This window comes from Sarcophilus harrisii, chromosome 1 (genome assembly GCF_902635505.1).
Source record: "Sarcophilus harrisii chromosome 1, mSarHar1.11, whole genome shotgun sequence".
In the NCBI taxonomy this organism is placed as follows: Eukaryota; Metazoa; Chordata; class Mammalia; order Dasyuromorphia; family Dasyuridae; genus Sarcophilus; species Sarcophilus harrisii.
Window position 1 is genome coordinate 578,993,950 of NC_045426.1, and position 21,483 is coordinate 579,015,432.

General features: G+C 35.3%; 1 protein-coding gene across 4 annotated transcripts in view; it reads left to right on the plus strand.

Annotated features, from left to right (window-relative positions):
* Positions 1-21,483, plus strand: part of MATN2 (matrilin 2) — a 199,824-nt gene that overhangs the window by 133,362 nt on the left and 44,979 nt on the right. For all 4 annotated transcript variants that reach the window (XM_031947026.1, XM_031947023.1, XM_031947025.1 and 1 more), the window contains exons 6-7: positions 6,419-6,541; positions 10,499-10,621. In XM_031947026.1, the coding sequence (XP_031802886.1) occupies positions 6,419-6,541; positions 10,499-10,621 (246 nt within the window). The remainder of the gene's footprint in view (positions 1-6,418; positions 6,542-10,498; positions 10,622-21,483) is intronic.

Below are 21,483 nucleotides of genomic sequence, written 5' to 3' on the forward strand. Positions count from 1 at the left end.
GACCATTTAACTGTTCTGCTCAACAGCTCTCTAGCTTCTAGGATAAATTATAAGCTGCACTGGCAGATATTTACCACAATCTAACTCCCCATACTTTCTCATACTTATTTTACATTACTTACCTTCAAGTCAAAATATTTCACATAAAGTCACTTAAATTAACATTAGATTAGCTCCTGCCTTCATGCATATTTATAGGCCATCCTTGAATCCTAAAATGTACTCCCTTCTCATCTCTACTTCTCAGAATTCTTGTCTTCCTTTGAGTCTCTTCTCAGGAGCCACTTTCTCCATGAGACCTTCCCCAATCGCCTAGTTGTTAGAAATGGTCTCTCTTGCTCTTCAATACAAATGGACACAATAGGTACAAATTATGTTATAGCTATCTCTGTAGTTGTTATGTCCCCATAGTAAAATATAAGGTTCTTGAATAATTTTGTAACTTCGACCCTAGCACAGTATCTTGGACAGATTGGGCATTTATTAAATGTTTGTCGTCTTAAATAAAAGGTTGAATAACAAAACAAGGAAGTTTATGGTCATTGAATCAAATTTGCCAAACATTCACCATGCTATAGCTCAGAATATAAAAGACAAAAAAAAAAGAAAAAAAAAAAAACCCAAACAGTCCCTGTCTTCAAGGAACTTATAGTTTATATTCTTTTTTATCTTTGTTTTAACTTCCCCATTAGAATGCTCTTTTAGGGTAGTAATTGTGTGTTATTATTATTATTATTTTTTTTGGTAATTCGCTTCTACTCCTACTGGAGTATCTGTATTCTTTCTATCATACATGTATATATATGTATGTATCTATATGTTTATATATGCACTATATACTATGCTATACACATATATTTCAAGATAAACACCATACTATAAAATAGATGCATTTGTAGTACTAGATAACATTTATATAATGCTTTATAATTTACAAGGTGTTTTACAAATATAATATTTCATTTGAGGCTTACAAAACCATGTGAGATACGATCAGCCAATTCAATACCATGTACACTTTTAGGCTCTCATTATAATATTGATATGTAAAAACAAACAACTCAAATATGAAATGGCCTAGCTTCTTTTAAAATATTATTATTTTAATATTAATATTTTCTATAGATAGATTTCTAGGGATGTATGAAATTGGATGGGAAAACTACATCTTTCCCCCTCTCCCCCATTAACCTTTGATATTTTATTTTATGCATTTAAAACCATTATCTTAAGAAGATCTTAGAGTTCATCAGATCTTCAACTGGGGTCCATGACTTTAAGAAAAGATTAAAAATTCCTGGAATAATATAACCAGCATCAACATGAAACCTTTTTTCTAAACTTGCCATTTCTGAATATAGCAATTTAGAGATTTGAGGGGAGGCAGAGATTGTATAGATGTACATGGGTGTTTTTATATATCTGTGTGAATGTGTATGTTTGCATAGGAAGTCATTTTATCTAATTTCTCTCAATAGTGGATTTGGCTTTTGATCTCTGGGTATTGCCAGATGTTAAGAATATGTGTCTTCCTCCTAAAAATAACCTGTTACTGCTCAATATTATCCACATTTCAGACTATTCCATTGTGGAAAACCCATGGAGTATAGCCAGATTTTAAATCAAGAGCTATAAATCTCTACTTTTCATTATATAGCACTTAAATACTCTTTATCTTTACAGACAGCTACTGGCTATTTGAGAAATTATTTCTTTCAAGTCAGTCAGAGACCAAAAATAGCAAGTAGGGTTCCAGTCTCTGTGGGCTTATGACTCTGTAGTCAGAAGAGCTGGAATATAATAACTGAGAAATTAGACTCCTGGGTCCTGTGGGAAACACCATAAACTTCAAGAGAACATTATGTAAGAACTGACTTTTTTGGAACTAGAATGAGACTTGGGAAAATATAGTCATTGCTGAATTCTAGGTGAAGATTACTATGCACTTCCCTCCTCCCTGATCCTCTTTTCCCCACCCCAGGCCTTAGTTACTTCTCTATTTTTATTTTTATTTTTTTAGAATATCAGAGAATTTATTATTTTAGACAATTTTAATGAAGAAATTCCCTTTTCCGATTCAAATTGGTAACTTCTCTGTAAGTTATAGTCTTAGAGAATTGCTTGGGGAGCTAAAAAAAAAGACGAGAGGTTTGTTTAGCATCTCCTAGTATATGTCAAGGATGGTATTTGAATGTATTTCTTCCTGACTCTCTACCTACTACTGTTCTATCCTACCTTTGTACACCTCTGTTTTTAAGAGTATAATTTCTTCAACCAGATGGAGATACTCAAAATAATCTCCCCCACAAAAAATTATGTTTGGGCTTTATGTATTATTGACCCACTAGGTTTCAAAAGCTCTTATTTTTCCTGTGATGGAATAGTCTAGGTCTGCTACATATCTTAGAATTCTAATACTGAGAGAATTAATAAAAGTAAGTACTTTCAAATATGCATGAAAGATATAACTCAAAATCCTGTAACTTTTCAAACAAAAGCAAGATTTTAAATTAATTTTTAAAATTTGTTCTGGTCCAAATTCTTTCTCACTTCCCTCCCTCTCCATTAAGAAAGAAAGAAAAACATGGATAGTCAATTTTTTAAAAATCATAAATTAGCCATATCTCCTTCTCCTCCCACCCCAAATAAGCTTCAATTTTCTCTTAGTCCACGCTCTCTTTCTGTAATTGAATTATACATTTCATTATAACTTCTCAGCACTATGGTTGGTTTCAACTGTGTTGCTCAGAGTTGCTAAATCTTTCCAAGTTTGTCTTTACAGTATTGTTGTCATTGTGCAAATTGTTATATTACTTCTACTTCACTTTGTATCAGTTCATACAAGTCTTCTTAGGTTTTCTGGAAAGCATTCCCTTCATAATTTCTTACAGCACAATAGTATTCCATCATAAATAAGTATGTGTGTGCGTGTGTGTGTGTGTATATACACACACACACACACGCACACACATTTACACATATAAAATAATTTGTTAAGTTGTCCCCCCACTAATGGACTCCCCTCCTTAGTTACCAATTCTTCATCCCCATAAAAAAATCTTCTATGAATATTTTCTGCATATATTTGCCCTTTTCCTTTTTCTTTGTTCTCTTTGGGATATAGATCTAGTGGCGGTGGTTACTGCCCTTCATTCTTGAAGACGACCAAAATGACATCACTATATTAAGAGTTGAGTTAATGGATGTGACTGTGATTGATCAGACCAATATGAGCTTGGAGTGCTCTGCCATAGGTTGGACATAAATGCTCCATATGAACATTTGTGTTGGCTTCTTTAGTTTTACACATCTCATGTTTCTTTTGGGCTAATTCAATTCTTCTCTGATAAGGGCATGCTAAGTGATCCTGTGTCAGTGTCTCCCATGTCATATAATCAATTCTCAAGTTCTTAAAAAATATCTTGAGAGTGTACTTTTTAATTGTGCAATCAATGCAGCCTCCAAAGTTGAGATGCAACAGAGTATGGATTAATTTTCTGTTGCTTGTGCTAATTTTTGCCTTACAACAACAAGAAAGCACAGGTTCTCCATTAGCCATTCACCACATTATTCATATTCATATTCACATCATCCGTAACTTTAAATAGTGAAATTCTGAATTCTGTGAATAAATTCTCTTACCTTGGCAGTATACTTTCCAAGGATGACCACATTGATTATGAGATTGACACAGGTATTTCCAGAGCTAGATCATTGTTTTGAAGGATCCAGAGGAAAGTGGGAGAGGAGAGGTATTAGACTATCAAACTAAATTTCTACAGAACCATTGTGCTGATCTCATTGTTATATGCCTGTGAAACCTGGACAGTATACTAGTGCCATTCCAGGAAACTGAATCACTTCCATTTGATTTGTCTTAGGAAGATTCTGAATAAGGCAGGATAAAATACCAGACATTGAATACCAGTCCTTTCTCAAACTAAACTGCCAAGCATTCCAACTCTGCTGCAGAGAATACAACTCCATTGGGCTGGCAACATTATTCGAATACCAAATATACGCTTCCTCCCCCAAAAAAATTATTTTATAAAAAATTCACACAGGGCAAGTATTCACAAGATGATCATAGATCTAGTAAATACCGAGACTCTAACCCCTTTTTGCTTCTATCTTTTTAAAGATCTTCAAAAAAAAAACAAAAAAACCCTGCATTTAAGTCCTGTCTCTTAACACTTACCACCTATGGAATCTTGGATAGGTCATTCAGTTCTCTCACCTATAAAATGGGGGCAGTTAAATTGGAGGATTGTTTAAATGTCTTTCTATCTCAAAATTCTATGATCTAAGAGAATTCAGGGACATAGCATTGGGAAGTGTTTATTATCTGCTTGCTCCTGCATCATCCTGCCTGTGCAAACTGCCCTGTATGCCAATGAATACAAGCCTTCATATACACTTCAGTATATGTATCATAGATTGGCAACTCCAGATCAAGATGTTACTTGGTATTCTCATTACTGATTATACCCAAAATGTAAAAAAAAATTCAATGGCATTTGAAAAATGAAAAGTTCACTTTTGTTAGGATTTGGTTCCTATCTTCATGTTTTTGTTATGGCCAAACTCTAGCAATTGGCTGATGTCCCATAATGAGGAGTACATTCAGAGATTAAGGCTATGTGGGTGTTCTGTTCTCAGTCTGATAGTTTGTTGACTGAACAAGTGAATATTAGTACTTTTCATATGTAATGAGTCTTAGAACATCAAGATTATGTTCTTCTAAAGCCTATTAATTAGCCTGGTAGCAGAAGAGTAAGCATTTGCCCTTTTGACTGCTTAACCATCATATTTATATAACTAGTTGATTAATATATCAAATACTGTATCATTTCTTTGGTAACTTGATATATTCTAAAAAGGATCCTGTGTCGTGAGATCGCAATTTGAATCCAAGCACTGACAATATCTATGTAGTCACTTTTCTTAGCAGCTATATATCATAGTAGCCAGAGGGTTGAACCTAGATCCAGGAAAACCCAAGTTCAGATCAGATACTTAATATCTGGGTGACCCTGGGCAAGCCACTAACCTCTGTTTATCTCAATTTCCTGAAATGTAAAAAAGGGAAATAATAATAGTAGCTACTTAAGATAACTGTATAAATATATATATACACATATATATAGATATTGTATTTAGCATATACTTTAACATATTTAACATGTATTGGACTACCTGCCATCTAGGGGAGGGAGTGGGGGAAAGGAGGGGAAAAGTTGGAACAGAAGGTTTTGCAATGGTCAATGTTGAAAAATTACCCATGCATATGTTTTGTAAATAAAAAGCTTTAATAATAAAATAGTAATAATAGTAGCTACTTCCCAAGATTGTGAGAATCAAATGAAACAACATTTGTAAAATGCTTAGTATATTGCCTGGTACATAGTTAGTATTTACTAAATGCTTGTTCCTTTCTCTTCTCCTTCAATACAGAGAACAAAGTTAAATTTATAAGATTACAAGTCATTCCTCAGTTAATAAATGGGGAAAGGACTTTAAAAGACAGTTTTCAGATGAAGAAATCAAAGTTATCCATAGGCATATGAAAAATGCTCTTAATCACTATTGATTATAGAAATGCAAATTAAAATAATTCTGAAGTACTACCTCATACCAATCAGATTGGCTAAAATGATAAAAAAGGAAAATGACAAATGTTGGAGGGGAAATTGAGAAAATGTAACCAACAGCCACATTGGTGGAATTGTGAAATGGATAGCAATTTGGAACTACACCCAAAGGACAATCAAACTGTGCATATCTGTAAATCCAGAAATGCTACTGTATCCCAGAGAGATCATTAAAAAGGATGTACACATGTACAGAAAAGACTTATAGCAGCTCTTTTTTATGTTGGCAAAGAATTGGAAATTGAGGTGATACTTATCAATTGGGGAATGGCTAAATAAGTTGTAGTATATAAATGAAATGGAATGCTATTGTGCTATAAGAAATGACAAGCAAGCAGATTTCAGAAAAACCTGGGAAGATTCATATGAACTGATGCAGAATAAAGTGAGCAGAACCAAAAGAATGTTGTATACCATATCCGCAATATTGTGCAATAATTGACTAAGACTTAAGTCTTCTTAGCAATACAATGATCCTTTCTTTTCCCTTTTTACTCTCTAAACTTTAGCATTCTCATATGTAAAATGGATGTTATAATATCTACAACATCTGTCAAACAGGGTGACTGGGAAGGTGGTTTGCTATGTAAACAATGTAAAAATGAGTTAGTTGTAAACAATATAAACATGATTTATTGTGTATCATAACATGAGTTATGTGTACAATGTGAACGTGTTAAAATTGTTTTGTTGTTATAGATGATGCATATGTATTAGCTATCTTTTATTTCATTTTAAATTTAACTTTGAATTTTTTTCCTCTATAGTTGTGGATTATTGTGCCTCAGAAAACCATGGCTGTGAACATGAGTGTGTAAATGCTGATAATTCCTATTTCTGCAAATGCCATAAAGGGTTTGCTCTTAACCCAGATAAAAAAACATGCAACAGTAAGTTACAAAATGTAGCATTCTGATGACATTCCATGACTTTGGGTTTTTGAAGTCTCTCAATGCCAAATTAAGTTTTGTTTATTCTGCAGAATTTTATTAACCTTTTCCTCTTCTATTATAACTTAGTGATCACTGCTTCTTGACCTTCTTGACAAGTTATCCAAATCTTTTCCAAAATTTGTTTTATAGAATCACATAGCTCATTTTCCATAGAAGATCTACATTTAGAGGAGAGGATCCTACTTTCCTCCCAAATAAACCTGAAATGTCATTTTGGTGCTTAAAAAACTATATATTCACCATTTATTGGTAGATTTTTAAAAAATCTTCATTGGAATCTTGTAAGATAGTTTATTAAATAATTCATGCACATAAAACCAAGAGTGTCCCATTTTAAGAAAGCCTTATACAAGACAGGCATGATGGTGAATGTCTATAATCCCTGCTACTGGGGAACCTGAGACTGATTGAACTTAGGAGTTCTAAGCAACAGTAGGGCTAATGTCAGTCTAGTACCCATACTAAATTTGGCACCAATATAGTTAATCCCTGGGAAGGGGACTATTGCAGAAGTCATCAAGTATATATATAAAGTGGGCCAAAACAACCTAGGTCACAAATAAAGCAGGACAATTTAGCAGTAGGATCAGCTCATAAGGGGCCACTAAATAGTACAATTTGGGCAAGATAGAGAGATCCAGTGTCAAAGAAAAAAAGGAGAAAGAAGGAGAAGGAAAGAAGAAGGGAGAGAGGAAGAAAGAAGGAAGAAAGGAAAGAAGGAAGGCACGAACATAGGAAGGAAAAAAAGAAAGGAGAGAGAGAAGGAAGGAAGGGAATAGAGGAAAGGAAGTTAGGATAGAATGAGAGAGACAAAGAAGAAAGGAAGGAAAGAGGGGAAAAGGGAAGGAAAGTCTGATATACCAAAATTTAACCTTTAAAAAATCTAAATTAAGAAATGATCACACCCACTTTTCAAAAGCAATTTTTAATTGTTTTTCATGTTGTAAATATAGAGTTCTTTTAGTGCACACTTTGTTTACTTTCTTTACCAAGAGGCTTAATGCTTCCATATTAGGGCCCAACATCATTTGAAGATTAATTTTTAGCTGAAAATCATGCAGCTTGGAAACATAAATCAGTGAGAAAATGGGATTCAATTTATTTTTTAAAAGATGACTTTACAAAATTTTTTATAAACATTTATTACATAAACAAGGAATCCAGTGCTTAGAAACACACATGCGACTAAAACAAACAAAAAAAGGAATTCCAATATTTAACTTTCTTGATATTTTTCAGTTCCCCTAACATCCAATACTAGCAGGCATCAGGATTAGGAATGACATAAGAATGAAGGACACAGCTGGATGGATAGTTACACTAGATATGAGCTATTTTGGTCATCAATTTTCTTCTTTTGCTCCATCCACCTGCCAATAATTTCCCTGCAGCTCCAGTTGCTATAAAATGGTAGGGCTATAGACCAAAAGAAGGAATTTTACTGCAATACAAACACCTTTATCTGTAATTCTGTGAAAGAGGGGTAATAGCATAGATAGACATAGATAGATAAATTATATACAACTAGCTAAATACATACCAATGGATTCAGTATCCTACAACTAAAGGTGCTGAATTAATTTAGCATATGATTTTGAAATAATTCTTTCATTTGATGGCACTGTGCTAACTAAGAGAGGGAGATAAAATAAATGTAAGATATAGTTTCTGTCTTATAAACTCTTCCAAGAGTTTGACCAAGTGTCAAAAAGAATACTAATGGCACTGTGGTCTATTGGACTTTAGGGAAAAGGGAGATCAGCACTCGTTAGGGCTATCAGGGAAGATCTTATGGGAAAGAAATCTGAGGGAAGAAGATAGGCCAGCAACATATAGTTCTGAGACTCAGGAGACCCATGTTCCATCTTGTTTCCTCATAACACTAGCTAGCTTTATTACCTTGGGAAGTTAACTTTTTCTGCACCATGTCCATAAAATGGACAAAGTGATACCTACCTTAGTTCAAAGCGATACCAAATGAAAAAGAGATAAATAAGAAAATAGATGTGAAATAATTTTTAACATTAGGCTTCAATCTTAGAGTCATGTATAAAATATTTTTGGACGTGGCTCTCTAGTTGGACTTTGAAGGAGGGGTAGGTTCTGAATAGGTAAATAAGAAGGGGAAAGGCACTCCAGGAGAAAGAAACAGAACAGATAAAGATGTGGATTCAGCAATGATATCTTTCTTCTATTTTTCTCTGGCATTTTATTCCATTAATCATCCCCCTTCTCTATAAAATTTTAAGTCTTTTCATCTTTATTGGTTCCTTATTCTCTGTCTGATTCTATCACTTCTATGTCGGTATCTCCTATCCTGAATAATATTAAAATTTTGAATCTCCCCTTAAGTCTTCTAATCCCGCTGGCTACTATTCTACTTCTATTTTCATCTTCATTGCTGAACTTCTTGAAAGAATCATCAATATTCTCTACATTCACTTCCCTGACATTCACTCACTCCTTAGCCACTTTTAATCTGACTTCTGTCTCCACCATTCTACTAACATTTATTCCAAAAAAAGCCACCAGTGTCCTTGTTGCCAAGTTAAATGGCATTTTTCTCAATTCTCATTCTCCTTGGACTCTTTATACTATTTAACACTATAGACCATACCTCTTTCTTCTGAATAGTATTCTTTGGCTTTCATGACAGAGATTATCCTGCTTACCTTTATTTCTGACTTCCCCTTCTTTGTCTTTTCTTCCTTTCTTCTTGTTAATATAGGTATCTCCAAAGATTTGGTGCTCTCATCTCTCTTCTGTTCTTTTACTATATCTCTCGGATATAGTAAATGGAGATGATGAAATCATCTCTCAATCTTCAACTATCATTTCTCTATAGCTAATAACCAAATCCCTGTCTTCAGCCCTGTTCCCTCTCTGTAGGTAAAGGAGAAGGAGCCAGTGAAGAGGGAGAAACTGAAGGAGGAAGAAAGAATGATTTTGTTTCTTCATATAGTTATAGGTGGAGCCTCAGGGGAGTAAGATTCATTCACAAACCTAGAGATTTTTAGCACTTAACCAGAAAGAAATATAGACTCAACCTTCTGAGATATTGATTGATATCTGTTCTTTCTACATCTCTCCAATTTAGCACTGAGCAAGACCCCCAAAAGATTCCCCCTTCCCCACAGACATACAAAGCCTTATAAAAAACAATATAAAATGACATACCAAAGAATGGAACAACAATAACATCAATAAAAACAAGTTGCATTTCTATAATGCATTAAGATTTTCTAAGTTCTTTATATAAATAACTTCATGGAAAAGGGCTGGCCACCAAGTAGAGGAATATTAGACTTTTCATTCCATTGGAGGTTCATTTGCCACAATGCAATATAACACTGAGGAAACTCTTCCAACAAGCTGAAATAGCAACTGTTCCAAATATAACTGATACTTGCATTCCTTGCTATCTTAGAGTAATTATATGGGCTTATAGAGAAACCAGGTCTGCTTACCTGGAAATTTAAGGGATATGGGGTGCGAGAGTGTACAGCTATTGCAAAAACATAATTTCTGCTATTTGGCATCAGCTTCTTAAGGCCAGACCTGTATGTACCATGGACAGCGCTCAGGTGCTGACCATGAGATTTAAAGAGTGGATACAAAGAAGCAAGAGTTAAAGGGCCAGAAAGAGGTATAGGGAGGAGGGATCACAGAGAATTCATATTAATTCTGGTAAGGAGAAATAAATAACAGTATGTGCCTTGTACCTAATAACTGTTTAATAGATGTTTGCTTATTATTGAATTCTTCTCAAAAAAAGAAGGGAGAAGGAAAGAGGAGGAATAGCCAAATTCTTAGAATTTTACCTGTAAAACAAGAAAAGACTTACTGCTGGTTTTTCTAAATCAAATTCATCATTTCCTTTCTTTTCTTAATCAGAGTTGGATTACTGTGCTTCCCTTAACCATGGTTGCCAGCATGAATGTGTTAATACGGAGGATTCTTATTCTTGTCGATGCCTGAAAGGATTTAATCTGAACCCAGATAAGAAAACATGCAGAAGTAAGTCCTTCTTTGTGTCAGCCAAGAGTGATTTTTGGAGTTGCTTTATTATTTTCTGAGGGAAACTTGATAAAACATATTTATACACACCCATCCTAAACTTTTGCCTGGCACATGTATAATAGTTTTGTCATCACAATTCACTCATTTAGTCACCTGTATTTTTGTCTTGTTTTGGGGGGAGGGAAACTTCTGGACTTGTGACTTTAGCAATATGGAGACATTCTTGTATAGAAATTCTGCCTAATAATGTAGATTAGAATTACTTTTGATCTCTTAATCTTAGCACACCAAAAAGTTTAAAAAAGTAACCAATAGTCACACAGTTAATGTATGACAGAGGCAAAGATTGAATGCTTATAATTAGTAGTAGTACTTTTTAAAAGGCAATCACTTATGACAATGCACAGTAAGCCAGTAATGTTCACAAATTCATCCAACATATCTACTCCAGCTAATAACAGCTCACACTTATGCAGTGTATTAAGGTTTAAAAGCTTTCTTCATGACAACCCCTTGAAGTAGACTGTGTAGGTATTTTTATCCCCATTTTAAATATGAGTAGATTAAGGCTCAGGGAGGTGGTGTGATCTGCCTGTGGTTACACAATCAGTAATTAAGGAACCAAGATTTGAAACCAGGATTCCTGACTCTAAGTCCAACCTGCTTTTTATTATATCACAATAAAAAGTATCTTTGGTTCTGGAATTCTTCTGATGGATGGATATAAAATGACTTAATTTTAGCATTCACATGAAATGAGCAAAACTTTCATTTGGAGAGCTGACTCCAATTCTCCTTCACTTCTGGCTCTCATGGCCTTCAGGCTGCCCTATAAGTGCCCCTAGTGCCATGATAAGGTGAGACATAGTGGGCATCTGTTTCCAAAATTTAATGCTTATACCTTCTATTTTACTGACTGTTGCTGTTGAATCATTTCATTAGTGTCCAAAATCTTCTGATCCCATTTGGGGTTTTCTTATCAAAGATGCTGGAGTGTTTTGCCGTTCCTTCTTCAGATTATTTTACAGATGGGAAACTGAGGCAACCAGGATTAAGTGACTTGCCTGGGGTCACATAGGTAACAAGTGTCTGAGATAAGTTTTGAACTCTTGAAGAGCAGTCTTCCTGATTCTAAATGCAGTACTCTGTCCATTGTTGCTCTTTGTGCCAGCAAAATTTAATTATGTAATTCAGTATTAATTATGTATGTATATAATTATGATCTAGATTTAGATTTTATGTATCTAGATTTAATTGTATAATTAAATCTATTTTTTCTAGTGAAGATTCATATATTACTTAGCACATTCTAATGCTTGTTTTAATAAATGTTGCAGAGTTACACAATATTAGCAGATGGTTACATAGTCTCATTTTAAAATTAAATACGGAATATCATGGCTTCTGAAGAAGATAACACAGTATGATAACAGTACTTAGTTAGACACAATCAAACATTACATCAAAATTTTATTTTCATTCTTATAGAATGCAAAAATAATTAGATGGGTTGATTTCTACTAGACCACACATGAATAGAAATACTAAATCAGATTTTCCTGTTGGATTCTTCTCGATGTAGCCCACAACTTTTTCCATGGATATGTGTGGTTAACTGCACCCAGGAGAAGTCACCCATAGGTGACTTAGAAGTGGGTGTTAAAACTCACTTTGACACTTCAAGAAATTTGTGATTTTTGTTGGTGTGGATCCCCCCTAAGCCACATCACAGCCCCTCCTGTACTCTCCTAAAGTCAGAACAGTAAGTATTTATTAAGTACTTGTAATGTGCTAGGCACTGGACTAAGTGCTAGAGATACAAAGAAAGGCAAACACACATACTTTCCCTGAAGAATCTCACATTCTAAAATGTAAACAACTATGTACATGCAAGATACATAAAAAGTAAATTTAAGGTAAATGGTGTTATATTAATACTATAAAAAGTTCATTTCTATGGAAATATCCTCTATACATTCAACTAGACTGACTGTCCAAGATAGATACATAATCAGTCATCAGGCTTTTTTTCCTTTTTCAACCTTAAACAATCTACTACCTCTTGTACTGTGAGAACATGACTTTTGAGAATCTGAGGTCTGTTCAATATCCTGAGGTATCAGAGTAGAACTTTACTTACTAGCTGTGTGAGCCTGGGCAAGTCACGCAACCCTTTGCCTCAGTTTCCTCATCTGTAAAAATAAGCTAGAGAAGGAAATGGCAAGCCACTTCAGTATTCTTGCCAAGAAAACCCCAAGTGCAGTCACAAAGAGTTGTACTTGACTGAAATGACTGACCAACAATATGTGCTAGGTAGTGTGCTATGTACTTTCTAAATATTATCTCATTCGATGCTGACAACAATCCTGGGAGGTGGGTGTTGTAATCATACCCATTTTACAGATGAAAAAACTGAGGAAAGCAAAGATTGAACTACTTGCCCAAGATCACATAGTTAGCAAATACCTGACTGGCAGTTTGATGGTAATGTCATTGTTCAATCCTTCAGGCATGTCTGGCTCTTTGTGATCCCAGTGACTGTGGAATACTCTCAAGGAGGTTTTCTTGGCAAAAATACTGGAGTGGCTCATTAGTCTAGCAATAAGATCTTCTTGATTCTTGTGTGAATTGATGCAGAATGAAGTAAGAACTAGGAGAACACTTTTTACAGTAACAACACTATAAAATTGAACTATTTTGCAAGATTTAAGAACCCTGATCAACACAATGACTAACCATGATTTCAGATAGATTCTACCCACCTCCTGACAAATAGGGGTAAAGGAATATACAGAATAAGATACATATTTTTGGATGTGGTCAATGTGGAAATTTGTCTTTGTGCAGATTTGTTACAGAGGTTTTGTTTTTATTTTCTGATTTTATTTGGTGCAGGAGAGGAGGTGGAAGAAAAAAATGTTTGATATCATAAAAATTACAAATTAATTTTTTTAAATGTACAATACAGTACACTACTCTTCAGAGAGACATATATATGCTTTTTTTTTGCCCAGTCCAAGAGGTTGTAACTCCTCCCCTTATCCTCCTGGCTCATAACAGCATTTCTTTCTAATATAAAAATCATCTCTAATCAACGAGGGAAAGAATTATGAGTACTTATCCAGCCTAAACAGAAGTTTTTTCCCCAGAAGCATTTTTTTATACTCTGGATAAGATGACTTTTTTTTTTCTCTCAGATTTCATTCACAGGATGCATTCAGTTTGTGAACTTTTTTACAGCCTAAAATCTGTTAAGGGAGACTCCATGATGTACTCTACTTTTTCTCCCCCTTCCTTTCTGAGTTTCCTTTGCAATTCATACTGTGAAGCACCTTCATCATATTTTTAAAGTAAAAATCATCAGGGTATTGAGAAAAAAACATGAAAGCTAGGGCTGGGCTTCCTTCAAAGCTGGGGACCAATGACCTGAATCATCAGAAAGCTTGCCTCCCACATATACTACTTATCCTTGGGCCTTGTGAGACTGTTGACTTTAGTAGGACTAGTTGGGGTTCACTTTGGATAATTAACACCTATTCTGTGCCCCACTTGAAATAGGGTCTAACTTCCCCAAAGCTTGTCTATCTTACTCACCAGGCATTTCTCATCCACCACCTTGTTAGTGTTAATTTTTCTTTTAAGTGTGTCTTTCTCATTCCCACTGCCAGACTCCATACTCACTGAGGGTAGAGACTATAATTTACAATAGTGATAGCTTACATTTTTTTATCTTATGTTACCTCATTTGATCCTCATGACAACCCTGTGAGCTAAGTAATACAAGAGTCATCATTCCCCATTTTTTAAATATAGAGAAATTGAGGTTTGGAGTTGTAACTTTCCCAAGTCAATACTCACCTCCCCAGCACTCCACACCCACATTCATAGTCTGATTCCATAAATGAGGGTTTCTCTCCAAATACTCTCTTTTTTTCAACTGGAGGGGGTGTGAAAGAGAAATAAGAAATATATATTTACCAGGGCTCTCTCATCTTTGCTAACAGGAGCTAGCATTTATATAGTTCTTTAGAGTTTGAAAAACAAGCAGTCGAATAATCATTAAACATTTATTAAGTTACCTACTGTGTGCCAGATGCTGTGCCCAACTGCTGGAGATTGGCTAAGTGACTTACCCAGAGTTGCATAGCTATTAAATATAGGTACACGATTTCAATTCGGGTCCTCCTAAGTTTACCTCTCTAAAGGAAGCTGAATAACACAGTAGATAGTATACTGAACCTAAAGTTAAGAATACCTTTGTTCAGTCTGCCTTGGTTATTTGCTAGCTATGTAATTCTGAGCAAATCACTTAACTTCTGTCTGCCTCGGTTTCCTCAACTATAAAATGGGAGTAATAATAGTGCCTTCACAACCAGGGTTGTTGTGAGGATCAAATGAGATAATGTTCATAAAGTGCTTATCACAGTGCCAGGCATATAGGTGCTTAATAAATGCTTGTTTTCTTCCTCCTAACTCTAATTCTGCTGCTTGGTTCTCTATACCACTTAATTGCCTCACAGTGTTTCTATCATTGCATGGGAGAACATTGGATCTGAGGGGTGCCCACCGTCTCAGGCTTCAAGTACCAGAAGAGTAGAATACACCATTTTCTACTAAACTCTTCAGCCCTTCCTTCTGTCCTTCCAAATACATGGTCCCAACTCAAAGAGCATGGATGAATACAGCAGCTGTCTCTTATTCTCTTTCCACACTTGCTCTCATTGACCTCAGGATACATTCTCCCACTCCCTCTCCCACATCCCTCTTCTATTTCACTCCCTCAGAAAATGTATTCATGCTCTCACAAACACACCCAAGCCTGGATCTTATTAACACTATGCCAAACATGCTTGGATCACCAACACCCAAAGAACATATTTTCACTCTTGAAATAGTTAAGGAATTTGCTGACACCTAACAGCTGTGGGTGAGAGGGAGCTTGTCAGACAGGATAGAGGGTCAAAAAGACCTACCTCTACACACAATGACTGTGATTCCCTGGACCAGTCATATAACCCTACAGAGTCTGCTCAACTCGCTAAGAATATGATTTGCAGAGCAAATATTAATACTTGTTGGCAAAAGAAGTTCAAAAAAATAAACAAACAAATAAATAAACTCAGAGAACCAGCTGTTTCCCTCTGCTATTCCAGTGGTGTGGGAGTCTAACTCCCACTAAGTTCAAGGTTACATAAGGAATAAGGCCAGTGCCCAGTTGATTATAGCATGTTATTGATCTCTTGTCCATGCTTAATATATAGTATTATTATATATAATATATATATATTAATATAAAAAGTATAGTATTAATATAGTATAGCTAAGCCATCCTGTGCATTCAATCATTCATTCTGGGAAAGACAAAACCAGTCCCAAACCAGGAGTGGAGTGGAAAGAGAAAATCAGAATGGTAAAGATTCCTGCTTAATCTTCTTTGCTCCAAGATATTGCTGGGAAAATTCTCTATTCAATTTTTTGTGTGATTAACGCTCCCAGAATGCCATTAGGAAGCCTCAGGCACAACATTTGAACACAAAATCTTAAAAACTTAAAAGAACATAAATCTTTAAAGACTCACCTTGCCCTAGGAGTAGAAATAACATTTCCATTTGGTAAATTCCCATTTTGGGTTACTCCAAAACTAAGTCAGTCCTGAAGGATTCCACATTCCACTGTTTTCAGAGTCCTAAAGTTAGTGACAGGAAATTGAATTGGTCTATAGGAACAATGCTGCAAAACATTATAACTACCTTTAAAATTTTTTATTGTTATCTTTTGTTTTTATGTCACTCATTTCTGAATGGGCAGCTAGATAGTGCAATGTTGGGCTTGAACTCAGGCAAATATGGCTTCAGTCATTTAGTAGCTTTGTGTCTCTGGACAAGTCATTTAACCCTGTAAAATGAGCTGGAGAAAGAAATGACGAACCACCCTAGTAACTTTGCAAGAAGACTCCTAAAGGGGGAACAGTCAGACTGAACAACATTTCAGGATATCTATCTTCTCCTCTCTTGCTCAGGAAGCCATCCTTTGTTAGGAAAAAATCAGAACAAAAGAGAAGAAAAAAATAAAAAGCAGTTCAGGAAAAGTAACACTATGTTAGACAATATGTACAAAGTTCCACACCCACAGATTTCCACCTTTGCAAAGAAGGGAAGGGGTGAAGTTTCCCAGGTCTTTGGGGCAAGAGGGGAGAAGAGAGCTTAATTATTACATCACCACCATGTTCATTGAACTTCAGAGATATAGGACCCAAAAGAAACTGCTAGTCTAACTCCCTTCCCACATTATATATAGCACCATATAAATGCGAGCTCCTACCAGCAAAGATGAGAAAGCTCTTATAAATATATATATAATTTCTGATTTCTCTTTTACACCCCCTTCCTTTGTTTCTGAGTGAGAAAAAGAGAGCATTTGGAGAGAAGCCCACATTTCTAGAATCAGACTATAAATGTGGGTATGGAGAGCTGGGGAGATAAATGTTGAGTTGGGAAATTGCAATTCCAAACCTCAGTTTCCCTCATATTTAAAAAATGGGAAATGATAACATTATATAGAAAAGAAATTGAGACCTATAGATTATATATTAATAAAAATTATCAGAGAGATGATTTAAAACTAGATCTTTTAAACTTCAAAACTACAGTTCTTTCCACTGTTACACTTTTCCACTAGGAACTTATAGGATTTTACATAAATTAGTAGCAAAGATCAATGTAAAGAAACATGAGTAGGTGTAAGGAAGTTATCATACATAGTCAAAGACCTAAACTGCCATTAAAGACAGTATCAGATGGACATGGGTCTTTTCAACAATGAGATGATTTAGGCCAGTTCTAATAGATGTGATGGAGAGAGCCCTCTGTACACAGAGGGAAGACAGTGGGGGTCAAATGTAGATCACAACATAAAATTTTCACCTTTTCTGTTGTTGTTTGCTTGCTTTTCTTCTTTCTCATTTTTTTTCTCTTTTTGATCTGATTTTTCTTGTCTGGCATGATAAATGTGGAAATATGTTTAGAAGAATTGCACATATTTAATCTGTATTAGATTACTTGCTGTCTAAGGGAGAGAGTTGGGGGGAAGAGAGGGAGAAAAATTTGGAACATAAGGTTTTATAGGAGTAAATTTGAAACTTATCTTTGCTTGTATTATGAAAATAAATAGCTATTATTAAAAATAAATTAATTAATGTTTTAAAAGACAGTATCGGGGATATGTAAGGCAGGAAAAGGAGGAAGGTAAGAATGAGAGATAAGACGTGGGCACTAGTGCTGCACTAGCATCTAGGATACAGAACCAAGGAAGTCCTTCTGTCTGCTAACTTGATCCATATCTAGGGCTTGTGTGTAAGAAATGAACAGCAGGAATTGTACAAGGTGAGAAGATGCAATGCGCTACAGCCTTTTTTTTTTTTAATCAAAGCTTTTTAATTTTCAAAAGATATGCAAGGATAATTTTGTAACATTAACCCTCGCAAAACCTTGTGTTCCAATTTTCCCTCTTTTTCCCCACCTCCTCCCTAGATAAGCAAATAATCTAATATATTTTAAACATAGTAAAATATACATTAAATTCAATATATGTATACATATTTATACAATTATCTTGCTGCACAAGAAAAATCAAATCAAAAAAGGAAAAAAAAATTGAGAAAGAAAATAAAATGCAAGCAAACAACAACAAAAAGAGTGAAAATGTTATATTATGTTCCATACTGAATTCCCACAGTCCTCTTTCTGGGTGTAGATGGCTCTCTTCATCACAAGATCATTGGAACTGGTCTGAATCATCTCATTGTTGAAAAGAGCCACATCCATCAGAATTGATCTTCATATAATATTGTTGCCGTGTATAATGACCTCCTGGTCCTGTTCATTTCACTTAGCATCAGTTTATGTAAGTCTCCCCAGGCCTCTCTGAAATCATCCTGCTGATCATTTCTTATAGAACAATAATATTCCATAATATTACTATATCATAACTTATTTAGCCATTTCCTAACTGATGGCCATCCACACAGTTTCCAGTTTCTTGCCACTACAAAAAGGGGCCACAGTCTTTCACAGTGAAATGAGACACTGATGAGATCACAGATTCATTAAATTATCCACAATTCATAAGATGGGGAATAATGTTTGTGGACAGATTCTTTAGCTTTCAGAGGCACTATGGCATCCAACCAGGAAGCCCTTGGATAGGAAGCAGGAAACCCAAATCTAACAGGAACAATATAATAGTAATAGTAGAGGTAGTTAGGTGGCTCTGTGGACTGGGTCTGAACAATAATTCAAATCCAGATTCAGACATCTAATACTAGCTGGGTAGCTCTAAGTAAGTCATTTAATCTCAGTCTGCCTCAGTTTCCTCATAGGTAAAATGGGAAAAAATAATAGCACCTACCTCCCTCAGACACTTAAACTAGCCGTGTAAACCTGGACAAATCAGTAAACCTTTCTGTCTGTCTAATAACACCTAGTTCCTAGGGTTGTTATGGGAATCAAATGAGATATTTGTGAAGTACTTTGTAAACCTTAAAATGCTATATCTATAAATCCTACTTATTAAATGGAATAGACTAGGTAGGTGATGCAGTGGACAGAATACTGAGCCTCCATCAGGAAGGCAGAAATTCAAATCCAGCTTTAGTAGTTGTGTGACCCTTCGTAAATCAGTAAATCACCTAACCCTGTTTGGCTCAGTTTCCTCATCTATAAAATGAACTGGAGAAAAAGTGGCAAAATGTTCCAGTATCTTTGCCAAGAATCCCATGAAAAGCTGGACAATTAAAATAATTAAATAACCACAAATTAAATATAACAGTAGAGAAGAATGCTATTTACTATCTTTATGACCTTGGCAATTGCTTCTTTTGACTGAGACACAGTTTCCCCATATGTTCTCTGAGAGAGGATGGACTATGTGATCTCTCAGGTCCTTTCCAACTGACAATATGAATCCGTGACAGACTCCTGAAACCCCATTTTTCTACCATATGAACACATGAAAACTGTTCTTGATTTAGGGCCATAAACATGAGCAGCTGTGACTCCAGGTCTATGGAATTCTCCCAAACTCATGATCCACCCAAGCCTCTGCTTAAGAAGCATCATCTCATTCTGGTGATCACAGCAGAAGCTAGACTGTCAGGGCTGGTGTCTCTGAAGAACTAGGTAATCACCTAATAGCTCAGAACTAGGAAATCACCTGGAAAATGTTTAGCATTTCTTTCCCTCCCCCAACCAACTGCCCAAAATGTGCTTAACACACTTTTTTATGTTTAGTCTGTATATTTAACATTGTCTCCATCTCTTTAAATAAACATCACAACAATAAATCATATCCTGATTTGTACTTTGCCAATTTCTGAGGTACAAATGCTGAAAATTTAACAATTGGCCTCCCCATTTCCAGCTGGCTTCAGCACATCTCTTTGGTCAGAAATATTGTTTGAAGTTATACATAAGGACAGCCAAAAACAGCTTTGTCTCTCCCTGCTTGTGGTTTTTTTCCCCTTTCCTATGCCATGAGAAAGCTGTTGAATGAGCCCATATTACCCATCCTTCTCTCTATGGACAGCATGATGCAGTGGATAGAGCTTTGAACTTTGAAGGAGGTTCACATCCCACTAACATTGACTATGTGATCACAGACAAGTCCCTGAGCCTCAGTTCTCAGTTGTGAAATGGGTATTTTTTTTTAAATCTCTACTACTTCCTCTCAGAATTGTTGAGAAGATCAAATGGCATAATGTACGCAACCAGTTATATAAATGTCAGTTACTGTTAGTTACTTCTTTATTGGGGCAGTGGATAGAGCATTGGGTCTGGAGACAGGAAAACTTAAATTCAAATGTGGCCTCAAACTAGATTTGTGATCCTGGACAAGTCACTTGTCTCTTTTTGCCTCAGTTTCTTCATCTGTTAAATGAGCTGAAGGAAGAAATGGCAAACCACTATGGTATCTCTATGAAGAAAACCTTAAATAGAGTCACAATGAGTCAGAACAACTGAAACAACTGAACAACAACTTCTTTGTTCTAGGTGAATTAAATCTGCCATTAACTAACTGCAACTTTGGGCAAGATACTCAATTATCTCCCATGTCTCCTCCCTACCTGTGGTTGTGAGGTAATAATGAGATAATAGATTTGAAAACATTTTTGGGAAAAAACTAAATAATTTCAGAGTATAGATAGAGAATGCAATTATAATCTATAATAAAAACCATTCAAACAACACTTTATGACTCTGAAATAGCAGTTGGCATTTATATATATACATAATCTTGTTTAATCCCCACAACAACCCTGGGAAATGGGCAATTATTATCTCCACTTTAAAGATAAAGAAACTGAGGCTGAGAAAGGTGAAGATTTGTCCAGAGTCACCCAGCTAGTGTTTGAGTCAGAATTCACACTCAGATGTTCCTGAGCTCCTATCTGACATTCTGTCCTCTGTGATACTCATTGTTTATATACCTGGTCTTGCTTACATACCTGGTTTCATTTATGTACATGGCCTCATTTAATCATGTACGGTAACTTATATGAATATTATTTCTCCCATATTACAAGTGAGAAGAACATTTGGAATCAGAAAAACAAGACTTTAAGGCTTGCCTCTGATATATATTAACTGTGTAGTTAAGAACAACAATAACAATAATGCTAGAGGCTGAGACTTTGAGGTGGGAAAAATCTGAGTTCAAATTCAGCCTCAAATACTTATTAACTCTGTGGACAAGTATTAACCTCTATTTGCCTCATTTTCCTCATCTATAAAATGGGGATAATAATAGCACTTATTTCCCAGGATTATTGTGAGGATCAAATAAGATAACATTTATAAAGCACT